This window comes from Trichoplusia ni, assembly GCF_003590095.1.
Source record: "Trichoplusia ni isolate ovarian cell line Hi5 chromosome 12 unlocalized genomic scaffold, tn1 tig00003383_group11, whole genome shotgun sequence".
NCBI classification, from domain to species: Eukaryota; Metazoa; Arthropoda; class Insecta; order Lepidoptera; family Noctuidae; genus Trichoplusia; species Trichoplusia ni.
Window position 1 is genome coordinate 14,256 of NW_020799699.1, and position 15,141 is coordinate 29,396.

Here is a 15,141-nt window from a genome sequence, read left to right on the forward strand (position 1 = left end):
TAGTTAGAAATTTAAAATACAAGGACAGTACCATTATATCTATGTATTATTTAAATAGAATTTTAAATCCATTTCACGAAATCGATTCACTAATACGATCAATTCGACTAATACAAGTTAATGATTACACAGAATTCAAACCCGAAGCAAAACAGGTAGATATTATAATGTTACGAAACTATCTGAGCATTATAATAATTTATATAATTGGTATAATAGTCCTACTGGCTTTGTGAACGCGATAAGATATAAGAATGTCTTCTGGCATTCGAAATGATTTGTAAGTGCCCGCGGACTCTTGTCTAGCTATTGAGATAAATTAAAGAATAGAAAAATATTTTAGTATTTTTTCCACAGTGTAATTTTTTGATTTGAAATAATAATAAATGATTCTGTGATATTGCTCTACACTAGAATGCTGCTCTATATAAATGAAACGAAATAATTAATCTGCAAGTAATATAAATCGTTACTTTTTTTGACAATGCTTTCCTCACACGAGAAGAACAAACTCAAGGGTCGCGGTAACTTTTATATTATTTACGTACCTAATAAAATAATTACTACTAGCGTATAAATATTAACTGGAGACAGGCCTCTTCCTGTATAGCAAAACTTTGAGCAATAATCAGGTAGTAGTCGAAATTGATTGTACAACTTTTTCAAAATGATATTACGAATCAGACCAAAGAGGTTTTACACAGATTTTTTGTTTATACCCATTTCTCAGTTCCTATTTAATTGAGTGGATAGATTGCTAAGTATTGATAATGATAGGTATTATAGAGTTCTGTTGAAGTCCATTATAAGTTGACCTTCTATCGGTTACCTAGATTTGTTGGTGTTATTAACTGGTCTAGAATAGACTGTTAATATTGGTTTGTAAGTTGGTACATTACTTAGATAGAATGGAAAGAATTGAATCTTTTTTTTTAATTTGTGTTTTTTTTTTAAGCAGTAGAAAAGCGTCTACACTTCTGTTAAATGTAACACAGACCAGAAACTTTTTGAATATGATTTTACAAACATAAAATAGTTACCTCGGCCTCAACTAATGGGGAAGAAAACTCACAATCAATACAACGAATATTCAATGATTTTATTAGATAAATGCTTTGAGAATACCGAAAAGTGTCCACTTTACATTCATTCATCGGCCATTGTAAGCAGAATTGGGGCCCTGTGGTAACACATACTTTTTGTTTTTTTATAGAGTGGATATCCTCATGTCCTTCCTTCGCCCTGGGGAAGGCCAAGGGGTGTGCTGACTCCTACCGACTAAAACCACTGGAATGGTTCCTTGCTCCCTTTAGTGGGGGGCCAAGCGAGAACGCTGTCGCAAATTACCATGAATGGTAACATTCTTGATTATCTTAAAGTTTACCTGTTGTAGATTTACAACGATCATATCTTTAACCAACAATTATAAATAATAAAATCAAGTTTCATGTTATCTCTTCGTAAAACTCAACAATTTTTAATACGATGCATAATTTCATAGCATTTTCGTGATAACACGACAAGATAAATGGCTACTACGAGTAGAAGCTCAAAAATAAAACAAAATAATTACTTAATTAAATAAGAAATATTTTAAAAACATTTTCAATATCCATTATAACAACAATCTACCATAAAAAGGTAAATAATCAGTGTTAGTAGGTATATAAGTACAATTCTATATAAAATACATAGGAAGGTAATATTTTTTAACCAGGTCGCTACAATTACCTCTAATCTTAACTACGATCGACGTTTGTATGTTCCATAGTGTTGTATGGTGTTTGTGTGTATGTATGTATGGTGGCATTATCGCTACACAACTGTGATGGATATTAAATGGTTATTTATTTATGTGTCACTGTGAAAGTATGGTTTTAGGGTGATTGGATGTTGACTGGATTGTAGAGTCCATGTAGAGCCAATTTAATTTTTTGGAATGTTGAAATGTAAAAAGATTTTTTTTTTGTAAATAAGACTTTTGCTTTGTTTCAGTTTCATTCCAATGAAACTACTTCTCATAAAAACAATTTAATGAATTATATTATCTTTACGAGTTACGGAACTCTATTCACAATCCGCTTTCTGTCTGTCCATCCGTCACCGGGATGTATCTCATAAATCTTTACAGCTACACATTTTAAATCACAGATGCTTATTTGTATTACCACTTTAAAAATACTAAAATAAAAAATTAAATTAAGCAACAGTTACAGTTTTCTTAAGCCTGTCTTAATGAAGCACTCATTATCACTAGTCCGACTTTTGAAGTAAATTTTCAAACTATAACCGCAACATAAATGGTGGAAGAGACACGAACAATATCGATACCAATCGTGTGCGATGCAAAAACAGTGTATTTTGAAAATAAATAGCACTGTTTATCACGGCTACTAGATTTGTTGAAGTTACCTCATTTCAGCTATTACGTCGTAATATGGGTAATTTTAGCTGCAATGTTATTACACAAGTAGATATGACTGGTGTGTTTGATTTTTGTGTCTGTTAGCACTTTATATTGAGTCTAGAATATGTTTTTTGAGCTAAAATTAGGTTTTTAGCTGCTTTTTAAGGACTTTTTGCTTTAATAAAAAAATCTATAAATTTAATACTGATATGTATTATATTACTTACTATTTAACTTTTACGAGAAAGATCAAACAAATAATTACATATTATTTCATAATATTCGTACTTATTAAAAACTGAAATGGTCAAATTTGAGTAAGCAGACGTTATGCGACTTCATTTCAAACAGCTGACAGTCGTTATACTCATAATACATGTTTAAATACTTCCCTGTATAGTCGCGTTCATCAATATAAAGCCTTTCTCAGGCTTAAAAAAAACATTAACATGAAATAAGTTCATAATGCTGTGATAACTAAACTCATTTTTCCAAATTCATTACGGGGTTGAACACTCTCGGTCAACACAATGAATTTCCAATTACTTTGAAAGCAAGATGCTTAAGAGAATACTAATAGTTTCAAATTTAATCGAATTGCTATTAATTCATGCTTAGCTTATTTTTGTACAAAAATTAGCTAATCATCTATCAAAAATTTTCAATCTTTGACAGTACTACTTATTAATGAACTCGACAGTACCTAAAAATTACAAATTGATATTTCTTGACCATTGCGTGTAAGTACTCGATTCCGAAGCAAGATAATTATAAATGAATGAAAGTCTCATCAAAATTCACCCAGCCGTTTGTATCAACAAATGGCGAACATGACATTGTTTTGCGTGTATTAACTTTCAATTAAATGGAATAATTAACCGTCATTTCGATTAGGTATTGAAATAGAATTTATGGCAAGGTATTATAGAGTTATATGCAAAAGAGTTGTATACGGAACTAGCTGTCTGCTCGCTATACAAAACACCCAGAATAACAACATGCAGCCTCAAAATCTCACTGGTGTGAAGGTGCAAGTAAAGCAAGAAAACTTAGACCATGCATCAAGCAATAATTGTAGATGCAAGGCAAATATGCCCAGTGACTTATCACAGTCTGGTCGCAATCACAGTGACGAGTGTCACCGGAGCAATCCCAACTACAATCAGCAAAATGCATCTCAACAGTTCCCGAACAATGCAACCAATTATAGTGGCGGAGCTTCAGGCTCTATGTTGCAAGTGAAGGAGGAGCCTGGCACACAGCATCCTGTCATCAAACAAGAGCCATCGAAGGAGGAAACTATGCCGTCAGTGAGTGCCATCAAAACAGAAGCTGTGGAACAGTGTCAAGTCAAAACAGAGCCTGGTACAACAAACACCAGCGAAAACATAGACGTGAAGACTGAAGTTGACGATACGAGGAGATGTTGCGAGATCGACGGCGGCGGAGACCGGCGGCCCAAGGAGACGTCGCCGCAACCGGGCACTAGCTCGGGCAGACCGATGGCTGAGAACAGACCAACTAACAATCAGGTAAATCGAAATCAATCGGAAATCATACGAAATCGTAGTGTAGCTGTGATGTCCAAATGTCGTTATAAAATTATAACAATTGTCTTGGGTCTTGTCGGATATCACAAAATACTAATCTCTTGACTAAAGATTCCCGTGCAGCTACGGATAAATTTTCATGTTCAAGTATGTTTTTGTAGCAGCGATCACATTTGTCTCCGGAATCTTTATCAATGTTTCAGTTAAGAATGTTTATTTTTTTTATTAGGCGCAGGAAACGCAAACGAACGAGGGGTCGAATGCCGGCGGCGTGCTATCCGCTCCTGACCTACAACTAGATTGGGTGTCAGACTCTAGCTCAGATGACGGCGTCATGCTTGTGGGTGATGATAACAACGCCGTAAGTATTATTAGTATAGATTTGATTAAAAATTCGATGTTGTGTGTATTGAAAGGAAATAGTTTATGGCATATTGTAAAACAGACGTGTTTAATCGTTACAAATCGCGTCATTTTGCTTTTGAGACAGAACTTATTTTTTTCTTAAAAGAGCTGTCGTGAGGTGTTTCACAAACATTCAAGTCACATACACCAAGACATCCAGACTCTGGGTCCCTCTATCGCAACAAGCATTAGTTTATCATACAAACGCTTGTTCTATGCGGGAATCGTTACTTTACCACTGGTCCAACCGATTACAATTATAGTTTTTATGTAATATTCCAGCAACAAGAAGTGATCGACCTGACGGGCTCCCCGGGGCGCGGCTTCCAGCCGGGCGCGACGCAGACGGGCGAGGCGGCGGAGCTGGCGGGCGCGGGCTGGGCGGGCGGCGCGCGCCTGCTGCCCGGCATCCCGCGCCGCGGCGTCTACCCGCCGCATCTGGCGCACAACGTGTCCGAGATACCGCCGCATGCACATCTCGTACGCACCAGGTAATACTATATTTATTTCTTTTCCTTCTAAGGGACGGACTAGCGGGATCACTTCATGTGAACAGATCCGGTCCTTTTTAAAGGCGTGCACGGGCACACAGGTCCAACATGTAGAGCCCTTGTTGAGAACTTTAATCGAAATGGGTATATACCAGGGGCCATCCACCCCTGCTCTATTAAAGAGCAAATATGGAGAGGGGAGCTACAAAACTATAGTAATTTGTGGAGGTTAAGCTAATTTGGGCTATTGGTATTATTATGTTAGTTGTTATAGTTAATTTTTGAGACTATGGAAAACTGGCATCTGCGACTATATAAATTACGAGCTGTTGGCCGCGACTTCGTCCGCGTGGTTAGATGATATAAGTTAGGATTTTTTGAACAGAAGCCCTCAAAGATTAATATTTTTTCCCGTTTTTGCCACATTTTCCATTGTATCTTCGCTCCTAATCGTTGAAACGTGATGTTATATAGCCTAAAACCTTCCTTGACGAATGGTCTATTGAACACAAGAATATTTTATCAATTTGAACCAGTACTTCCTGAGATAAGCGCGTACAAACAAACAAACTCTTCAGCTTTATTATATTAGTATAGATTTTTATCAGAGCAGTTATTTCCCGAAACGATAGACGTCTTGTAAACATTAACAGTAATAAAAATAATAATTACTTCTACTGCTAAAATGACACGAAGAAATTACCCATAAAAATATACTACTAAAATAATGACAAAAGCACTATGCAGTACAAGTAAAAAAAAATAAAAAATCTGCAACATGTTACCCGTTAAACAGTCATTCGAACCTCTTACAAAATTTACTATTTGAGGCAAAGAACCGATAAGTCTTTTATATTGCCTTTTATATAAAAAAATGTGTATTTTTTATTTTTATATATTTTTTTTTTTGTATTTTATATAAAAAAGGTTTTGTAAAAATAACGATTCACAGAAACAAACGAAAAGAAACAATTACCCATTATCAAGTAACATTATTTTGTCATTCTATACATAAATAAATTGATGTAGATTTTGCAACTAACATTTCAGTTAGAAATATCAAATTGTCTGTTTCAATACCTGTTCTATAATATAAATCGAAACACATTATTTCCGCACGTGCGTAAAATATAAATATTGGGTGGCGCGGATAATTGATTTCTGTGATATCGATCATGGAACCCAACTGAAAATAGTGTATTGTAATATATCTGTTCAACTAAAGTTGAAACTAAAATTATTTTTAAAGTAATTCTCAACTTTTTTAATTAGTATGTGTTTTTTAACTGTCTTCTGTTGCCATAAATAAATGAAATCCAAAGATGAACACTCAAAAACGCCTATCTAAAGCGTCCAGATAAATTGATTGGCCCTTTGTGCGCTGGAAAAGGACTTTCGAACTAATCGTCCGCATTTTGACTGCATGAAGTGCATGTAGATCTTCTCGAAAGTGTTCGTGTGATACCCACACTGATGACACTCGTACCTCTAAAACGTTTCCTAGGAATTCATACATTGACTGCACGGATAGCCGACTGGTTGAGGTGTCACCAAGCTAAACCCACTGTGCGCGTCGTGTCGTGGGTTCGATCCCCGCGGAGGACAAGCATTTGTGTGTTCCACGAATGCTTGTCCAGAGTCTAGGTGTCATTGTGCATGTGATTTGTATGTTTGTGAAACATCCCGCGATGCACGGAATTAAATTCCTTACTGTGGGAGTCGGTTTTTTTTAAATAAATAATAATACATATTGTAAAGCCAGGCTAACTGATGATGTGGTGTGCAGGGTCCGCGTGGGCGCGTGCGGCGGCTGCCGGCGCTGCTGCTGCGGGCACGCGGGCTGCGCGTGCTGCGGCGCGCCGGCGCACGCGGCCGCGCACGCGCCGCCGCACGCGCACCCCTCGCACCACCACCACCACGCGCCGCCCGCGCACAGTACGTACACACACTACTAACTATTATATAATCAACAGTTAGAAAAGACATCGTAATTACTCCAAAACACTATACTAGTATTATAAGTGACTGAGTATAAGCATCTGTATTCGATATTTAAGACCTAAATTTTACCTCTACTTATTTCAAATAAATTCATTCATTCAAGTGCGAAAGTATCTCTGTCTGTCTATCTGTCTTGTTTTCACGCCAAAAGTACAAAACTGATTTTAATGATACTTGTTACACAGATAGTTGCGAGTGTGGGGAAGGAAATATGCTACTCTTTTGGGGTTAGTGAGGGGTAAAACTTTTTTTGGAATGGGCTACGGCTACGAATTTAGCTTAAATATAGTTTACCTATAAATAATGAAAGAGGTGCACAGCGGTTTTTGGGTATTTCGATTTTAAAGGAAGGTAATGGGCAGGTTTGATTTTTGAAATTAGACACAAATATTGTTTATTTAAACTGGGAGTCCACGCGGAATTTCGCTAAATACGATTTTTTTCTTCTTTGTTTATAAATCAGTGGGTGAACGTCGTCGTGACGGCATGTCGGTCGCTCCGCCATATCTCGTCCACGAACGGCTCTGGCAGCGGCAGCACCATATGATGGTAAGGTCAAAGCGATTTCTTTCTTTAAAGTTTACCTTCTATCTGTTTCAATTGTTTCAGCAAATCAATTTAGCGTATAGGCTGGATTTTTGAAAACTTTTTTCATCAAGTTTTTGGCGAAACCTGCTGCTACCACCTTCTACTATCTAACCTTTTTTATTGTTCATAAAAAAATATATATCTAAGGAAGAAATATAGAGACATCGCGGCATCGCATTGAAAATATTGTTCAATAGATGATCATTTTGTTTGCAATTTTTTTATGATGCATTGAAAAGCAATAAATTATTTAAATATTGAAGGAAAGCAGCTTTTGTCTTCTTCATCTGCGAAATTTAAAATTAGCAAAATAAAACTACACAAGGTTTAAAAATCAGATATAAAAAAAATAGCTTTTTAGACTTAAAAAATCGCCTATATTTCTGGAATGCAGAATTTAATTTCATAGTATTGTATAAAAGATCCTACTACTATACTTATAATTAAGAAAAATATATAATTGCATGCATTCCGGATCACTGGTCACGATCGTGTATTTATACTGAGTGTACGTATGAAGTACTTATATTAACGCATCCTGTACATAGTTCTACATGTTTTAGTGTTTTTGTTGAATACGGTCTACTAAACCCCTGTTAAATAGTTTGGCATAATGAGTGAACTTTTTTTTTTCAACATTGTCCTTAAGCATTCTTACTTGCCACCCAAAAAGGTATTGCTGGCAGCTGGCAAGAAAAGTCCATCTGGCATCGCAACTTTCTACATGTTGGATAGAAAATGATGTGATTAATTCAATTCAAGCATTTAAAGAATTTATTGAGAATTTGAAATCTAATTATATCTATCACAACAGATAAAACAACATACATCTTGGATATTGATCTTTTCCGTCACATACCTGACTTAATCTGTACAACTATTTCGTATATTAATGTGTCTTGTACAGTAAAGATAGTGGTTCATATAGAAGTGTGTTGTATTTTGCGCAGGAGTTGCAGCGTCGCAGTATGATGGGCGACATGGGCGGCGGCTTCGGGCCCGGCTTCGCGCAGTTCCCGCCTGTTCCGCTACCGCCTACGACAGTGCTCGGTGTACTTACCTCTCACTTATATTCCTAATGTTTTTATTGAGGAAAGGAGTTCCGCAGTGCGGAATTGGATCTTTTTGCTGTGAGCTCTTTGCACATGCACACAAATACCCAGACTTATCAACCATTTACAAAGGTTTAAAAGATCAGTCAGATCAGTGCAAAGATCATAATGTTTTCACAAAGAATTATAATTTTGATATATTGTGCAACTATGATATTCAAGAATTGTTTTTGTTTTGTGAATTTCAGTTCCCTGATGAACTGCAGCAACGTGATCTCGGTGCAGGACCACCACCGCCTATGATGCTGTAAGTATCACGATAAATTACAGAAAGTCTTGCGTTAACATTCACATTGAATTCATGCCGAATTTTATGTTAAAATATTTCCAATTTTGAGACACGTGAATCAGGTTTAAGAGTAACTTACGAATGTTTATGCTAAGTAGATGTTAGCCAGTTACCACTACCAGGTCTATAATAACTCCATCTGTTCCAGCGACCGGCAACACATCCACCACCACATGCATCACTACATGCAGATGCACCCGTCGCCGCCGCACCTACACATATCTATCCAGCCGTCCTACATGGTAAGCAAATCATATACTTTTGATTTGGGTAATGTATATGGTTTAAGTACGAGAAAACAATGATGATAGTGTAAAGAAGGAGATTAGGTTTTTACTCATTAACACTTTAGACTCTTAAGACTTCATATCGTGGACGCAGCTAAGTTGTGATGTGTCCTCAAGTTGCCATGACGGAACAAGTTACTTCGTCTCAATATATGACCGAAAACTTTATGCGTGCTAGTGTGATGATGCCGTTACTGCGAAAGCTAAGACTCAAATTCAATATGTCACGTTTGGGGTTTTCAATGCCGACATCTCTCTTGAATCTGAAACCCCTGAAAGGAATCCTTTGATATCATAACTGTAGACAGAGCAGTTATCAGCATAGAGTGTGTCCCCAGGGGACGGGTGCTCTAGCGGCGGCCATGGTGCAGGTGGCGGAGGCGGCGGAGGCGGCGGAGCGGCGCGCGTGGCGCGGGCGCGGCGCGTCGGGCGCCGTCATCGAGCGCAACACCTACCGCCACGCCTACCGCCCCGCGCCGCACCATGTCGACGAGAAGTGCACCATCTGCCTCTCCATCTTCGAGGTCGACTCCGACTGCAGGTACGGAACGTGCTACACTAATAGTTACCAATGGGCCTCTCGAATTATAAAATAAATTATGGAGACCTACTGCCTCCCCTCGAAATAAGCTAGACGGTATACTTCACAGCAGCGTCACTTTCCACAATTACTAAAATGTAACTTTAGGAACTAGTGGGCTCCCAGGTCGGAGTATAAAATAGTAGCCGACATGATTTTAATTGACGCTATGATTACGAATTGTGATAATTACTTGCGAGTTTCTTGCAACATTAGTAAGACTCTGTTTATGTTATGGAATTTGATTCTTTTATAAGTAAAAGGATCACGATGCAATAATATTATATATAAATATTTTTAATTGCCTAGAACTTTCTGAATTTATCGCGTCCAAACATTTTTGAAAATAAATTGCGACTTTTCAGGCGGTTGCCATGCATGCACCTTTTCCACATGGAATGTGTCGATCAGTGGCTTAGCACCAACAAGCACTGCCCCATCTGTCGCGTGGACATCGAGACACATCTCAACAAGGGACGCTACGTTCTAAACATGCAGGTCCAGACAGGTCTGTTCGCAAATTATCCTAAGAAAATAAAACCAGGACAAGCAATTTTAAAACTTCTTATTGTCTAGTATCACTAAGTTTATTATTTACAGGGAATTTTGCAAGTAGATCTGCTATATTAATTGACTACTATAATTAAATTGCTCTTGATTTTGCTTCGCAAATCTTGACTTAGTTGCATAATATTCAAATTATAAAACTTTGTAAGCTCATCCCCAGTTACTTCTCCCAGCGAACTTGGCTGGCGTGTTGCATCATAAGCCAGTATTTACAAGTATTGCTGTTCATAGTCAGTTTTTATTAGACTTGAGTTTAGATTTGTCTTTGGCCTCATGTTTGAGTTTATCCTCCAGTTGGGGGGAGCTGATGATGGCCTGCTGCTGCAGCTCCAGGCTCTCCTGCTGCAGCTCGTGTGTCAGCTGCTTCTGCGCGTTGCAAGTCCTGCAACACACACACTACTGCCACTATATGTATATACACACAATATCAATTAAGGATAAAGTATTTTGTTTATAAAATTTTGTTACATTATCATTATTACAATGTTAGAGGTCAAAAGAAGTGACTATTGTTGTTTTACATATTAATGTGCATATGAAATATCAAATATGTATTAAATTTATTTAAAAATAAAAACAATTTGTTAATTTTGAGCACTCCTACATAAAATATAAAAAAAGATAAAAAAAAATGAAAACTTTGTAAAATACTTGTCATAAAACATAACATGCTTTAATAAACTCATTTTTTTTGTATTTCTTTATTTATTTACCTGCATGCATGGTCTATTCTTTCGCAGATGGCATCTGATGCAGCAATATTGCCAGACAGATAAGATATTTCTGCTGCAACTGTTGCTAACTTCTCTGCATAATCCATATAACCTATCCAAAAATAACTTAGTTACATAAATCATATTTATTTTGTTATTAACTTTGTTATTACTTCTGTTTAAAACACAGAAAATCATTTTAAGTGAATTAATTTTGCATGATCTTTATTCATACCTTGATAATTGCTAATGACACTCAGTATTGTTGTCTCTGATGTAAGAAACTATGCACATATCTGTACTATAATATCAGCCATAATTATTTTTGTCATTATTAATATACTGGCAAATAGCCAATACTTACTAAATAATGTATGAAGGTTGTGTTTTAAATCACAAAGAGATCCCCTGACAGCAACCAGCTGGTCCCAGTGGTGAGGGGGTGTCCCAGCTTCACCCCATTCCAGGGCCTGCTTCACGAGACAGATTTCCCGAGTAAGGGCTTCTCGTAACCTTCGTACAAAGCATAAGAAATTAATCAACTAGTTTTAAATTGTAATTAATTAGATAAGCAATTTACGTGTTTATGTAAGTTAAGAACAGTTTGTGTACCTCTCACTTGTGTCTTGTATAGCGACTAATGTGACGGTTAGGAGTTGAGTGGCGGCATTCACGTTGATAGTCGTCGCTTGCCGGATCAAAAAGTCATGTTCCAGACTTCCTTCATCCCACATCACATCAAACTCTTTTAGTTTTTCTTCGCAACACGCAGTTGTTAACAGTCCCATAGTTGCAGGAGCATAGTTTCGAATTCTCGTAACGATTGTTCTACGGTGCGATTTGTAAGCAGTTCTGATGAAATTTACTAACCTAGTTCTGAACATTGTGCCTGTGGGATGAGAAAGGTAAACAAGAATGTCCGGCAAAAATTACAATTGTTTTACTTCATTGTTCGTTTTTTAGGAGAGAAAAATAGATGACTACCGAATGATTATAGGTTAAGATTTGTATTTATTTGGTTTTGGATCAATCTGTCATTGTCACAACTACACATGTCAATGTCGAAATTTCGGTAATATTCGTTTAGGAATCAAACTTTACATTGTTATTCTAGCCTTTACAGCTTGTTTAGGTCGTTTTCATCATCATATTTTACAATGAGCCTGCTGTGACACAGCAGTAAACATTTTGCGAGTAGGTATTCGAAAGTAATATTTATATGCGAACACACAGGACAATTTTTGGGCAATGCTGTACACATAACACAAAATTATATACTACTGATACCCTTACACCCGGTTTAATTAAAAAATGACACACTTAACGATAAAATAAATAATTTATTGATAAAAAATATGAGAATAATCTCTTTGCGGTTCTGTAGAAGGGTCGACATTGAAGTTCGATACCCCGACACCCCGATCTACTGCTGTAATCAACTTTGTCGAATCAAAATCTAGACTGTAGACGGGAGATGTGTTCCTTTGCGTAAAATACATCTGAAATAAAATTATATTATAACTAAACATTCCTTATTATACGATACACAACACATGTACTTGCATAAGATAAAAAAACATCCAAGTTAATGTGAACCCTATTCACAGATAAAAATGATAAATTCACCTGCACATGATTATTATCATTGCGTGAGTCAAACAACACGCAGCGCGAATACTCAGCTGAGCCGACCACGATTCCATGTTCACCATCAGACTTCACGCAGTATAAAGTAGATTGAAAAGGATCTCTCATATTATAAATCTGAAATTATTATTATTATTCAAAAGAAGAATCTATTTTATAATTTTAAAAAAATATGTATTTACATATGTAGTAAAGTAACAGAATACTTTTAACTAAATTAAGTTATCAGTTGAAATCTTGTCAAAAATGTAATAAAGTATGGTAAAAGAAAGGATAAAGTTGTTTCACTGTACCACATTATGAGATCTGACGTCTATCATTTGTAGGAACCCTGAATGAGTAACATAAACAATACTGTTCTCATCATGCCACTGTATATCGCGTATAGCTTGTTTAGGATTCTTAGTATCCTCAGCAGTCATTAGTGTATTTTTCTAAACTATTTAAATAGCACCTTTAAGTTAATAGAATAAAGCTGATTTTCGTAATACAACGTAACCGCTATAGGAGATACATTCAGCGTGCTCGCAACGTCAAAAGTTGATATCAATTTTGCTGCATCAAAAAAGGTTTCTAGAAAAGGGTGGGAAATAAACTTTATACAGCCGGTTATACCGTGAGGGGTGACAGCGTGACGTGTGCAAACGCCTTTAAAGTTTGTTATCAACAACAGAGCTTGAATTTCATTAGATCTTTTTGCCGCACAGAATGGCGGGTCGTCGGTAACTTTGAAAATATTCGCCCCATGAGGACGGAGTTTCGGTTCAACGTTTTCAGTACACAGTGTTGTGTAAAAATTATGTGAAAGTAGAATGTGCACGGTGAATTGACAGAGATGTACTTGGATGTTATGGGAGTTTCAAGTCAAATGACATGGTGGAAACAAATACTCTTTATTATTACTAAGAAAACCTTGAGATACTGAAGTCATTTTACGCAAGGATAGCGTGACATGTCAATAAAAAAATATATGAAATAGACAAATGCCCTAAATAAATTTCAGTCTGATGTAAAAATTCCGAGATCATTTCTATCTTCCACGTCGACCGCAATTTACAAACATTTGTAACAAACTAAATTACATGTACTGTGGCTTGGACAGTCTTGCACTAGACTGAACCGACTGTCATCACAAAAAGTCTTCATTCGTTGCATAGTCACCGGGACACTAGACACAGACAATGGCGATCAGTTTTTCCCACCCACTGCACCCCATGAGACTAAAACAAATTACGCAACATGTTCCGGTCAGAAACCTATAATTATGCAAAAATATTCAACCGCAGTTAACAGTAATCACGAATATAAATACCGACTATTTTTTGGTGAATGTGAATTTAAACGGCTGGATTATACAGCAGTTTTATACAAATTGGATTGTTGCTATGCAAGTGTTCTCAGTTCAGTTGATCGCGCTTGTTTCTGACCCAGTTGTTGGCGCTACGAATTTACTAAAGATTATATTTCACTTCGAAATACATATCGAAGGAATAAATTTTAATGTTCCATTTTTCCCAGAATAAATGTATTTGCGAAATTGTCGCCTTTGTTTTCGTAAAATACTAATTGATTAGAAGAATCGAGAAAGTGCCAGAAGGCAGACGTCGTTGCCAAGACAAACTAACGAACAAAGAGCAAAGAAAATGTTTAAAACTTGGTGGTCCAATATTCTTTTGTTTATTATGTAGTCAAAACACAAAAATCCAATCAGATTAAAAAAACATCAATGAAGATTTATTTTAACGGAATAAATTCACTAAGCCAGCTTACACAGAGGATCAAATGATTCGTGTTTTAAAACTTTTATTCAAAAGCAACTAAACATTAAAAAAAAAAACTAGGAATAGTTCAGTGTAGCGGAATTTCAAATTGGCATAACACCGTGCTGGCAACGTACGTACATGTACATTTATATATGATTTTATTTTTCGAAGCCGGTTAATACTACGTCAGCTATTTCCAATCATATTGTGTTATAGAAGCGCAGACTTTGCTGTAGCCTTAACTATCTCTAGCTAAACTTGTGGGAGAATAACTTAATTTATCTACACAACTTTAAGTTGTATTGCTTGAGCATTGAATTACTTAATTGTAACGAGTTAAAAAGAAGAAAGTTTCTATTTTTATTTGTGAAAATGGAGCAGGATTTTCAGATGAGAATATGAGCTCTGGTGTAGTAAATAATGTGCCGATTGCATGGAGTGGCCCTTAGGGACATCTATGCAGGTAAGAAAATGTAAATTTTCTGCGAACTGCGATCAAGACAAAAGATAACACCCATATTACCTTATTAACATAAAATATAATGGTATGTACCTTTTAACCCAACTTCTATAGGAAATAGTATATTTGTACTACTTACAATGTACATACTGTTGCCAACAAAAGTCGTTTCAATTACAATAGTGTTTTTACATTCTACTTGTACCTACCTACATTTCATTGGCATGCAGGAAAAGGTGTTAGTGTATTTAAACTATACTATATATTTATCAAGCCTCTTT

The 15,141-nt window shown here is 36.3% G+C and overlaps 2 protein-coding genes across 2 annotated transcripts; one reads left to right on the plus strand and one right to left on the minus strand.

Moving 5' to 3' along the window:
• Positions 1-3,389: 3,389 nt before the first annotated feature.
• On the plus strand, positions 3,390-10,184 carry LOC113506363 (the record flags this gene model as incomplete). Its single annotated transcript, XM_026889209.1, has 10 exons — positions 3,390-3,939; positions 4,187-4,318; positions 4,645-4,853; positions 6,640-6,788; positions 7,318-7,403; positions 8,393-8,494; positions 8,743-8,801; positions 8,992-9,085; positions 9,469-9,671; positions 10,076-10,184. Coding segments are annotated over exons 1-10 (1,677 nt in total), but the record flags the coding sequence as incomplete, so codon positions are not given.
• A 76-nt stretch (positions 10,185-10,260) lies between these two features.
• On the minus strand, positions 10,261-12,264 carry LOC113506360. Its single transcript, XM_026889207.1, has 4 exons — positions 11,603-12,264; positions 11,355-11,503; positions 10,991-11,102; positions 10,261-10,659 (listed from the first exon to the last, which is right to left on the minus strand). The coding sequence occupies exons 1-4, from the start codon at positions 11,872-11,874 to the stop codon at positions 10,509-10,511; spliced, it is 684 nt and encodes a 227-aa protein (XP_026745008.1). The 5' UTR covers positions 11,875-12,264; the 3' UTR covers positions 10,261-10,508.
• Between the last annotated feature and the right edge of the window lie 2,877 nt (positions 12,265-15,141).

Excerpts from the sequence above, each read along its gene's own strand:
- LOC113506360 (XM_026889207.1), bottom strand. The coding sequence starts at position 11,874 with ATGTTCAGAACTAGGTTAGTAAATTTCATCAGAACTGCTTACAAATCG. Across the intron at positions 11,103-11,354 it reads CAACCTTCATACATTATTTA|GTTATATGGATTATGCAGAG; the intron begins GTAAGTATTGGC and ends ATTTTTGGATAG. Across the intron at positions 10,660-10,990 it reads AGAATAGACCATGCATGCAG|GACTTGCAACGCGCAGAAGC; the intron begins GTAAATAAATAA and ends TGTGTGTTGCAG.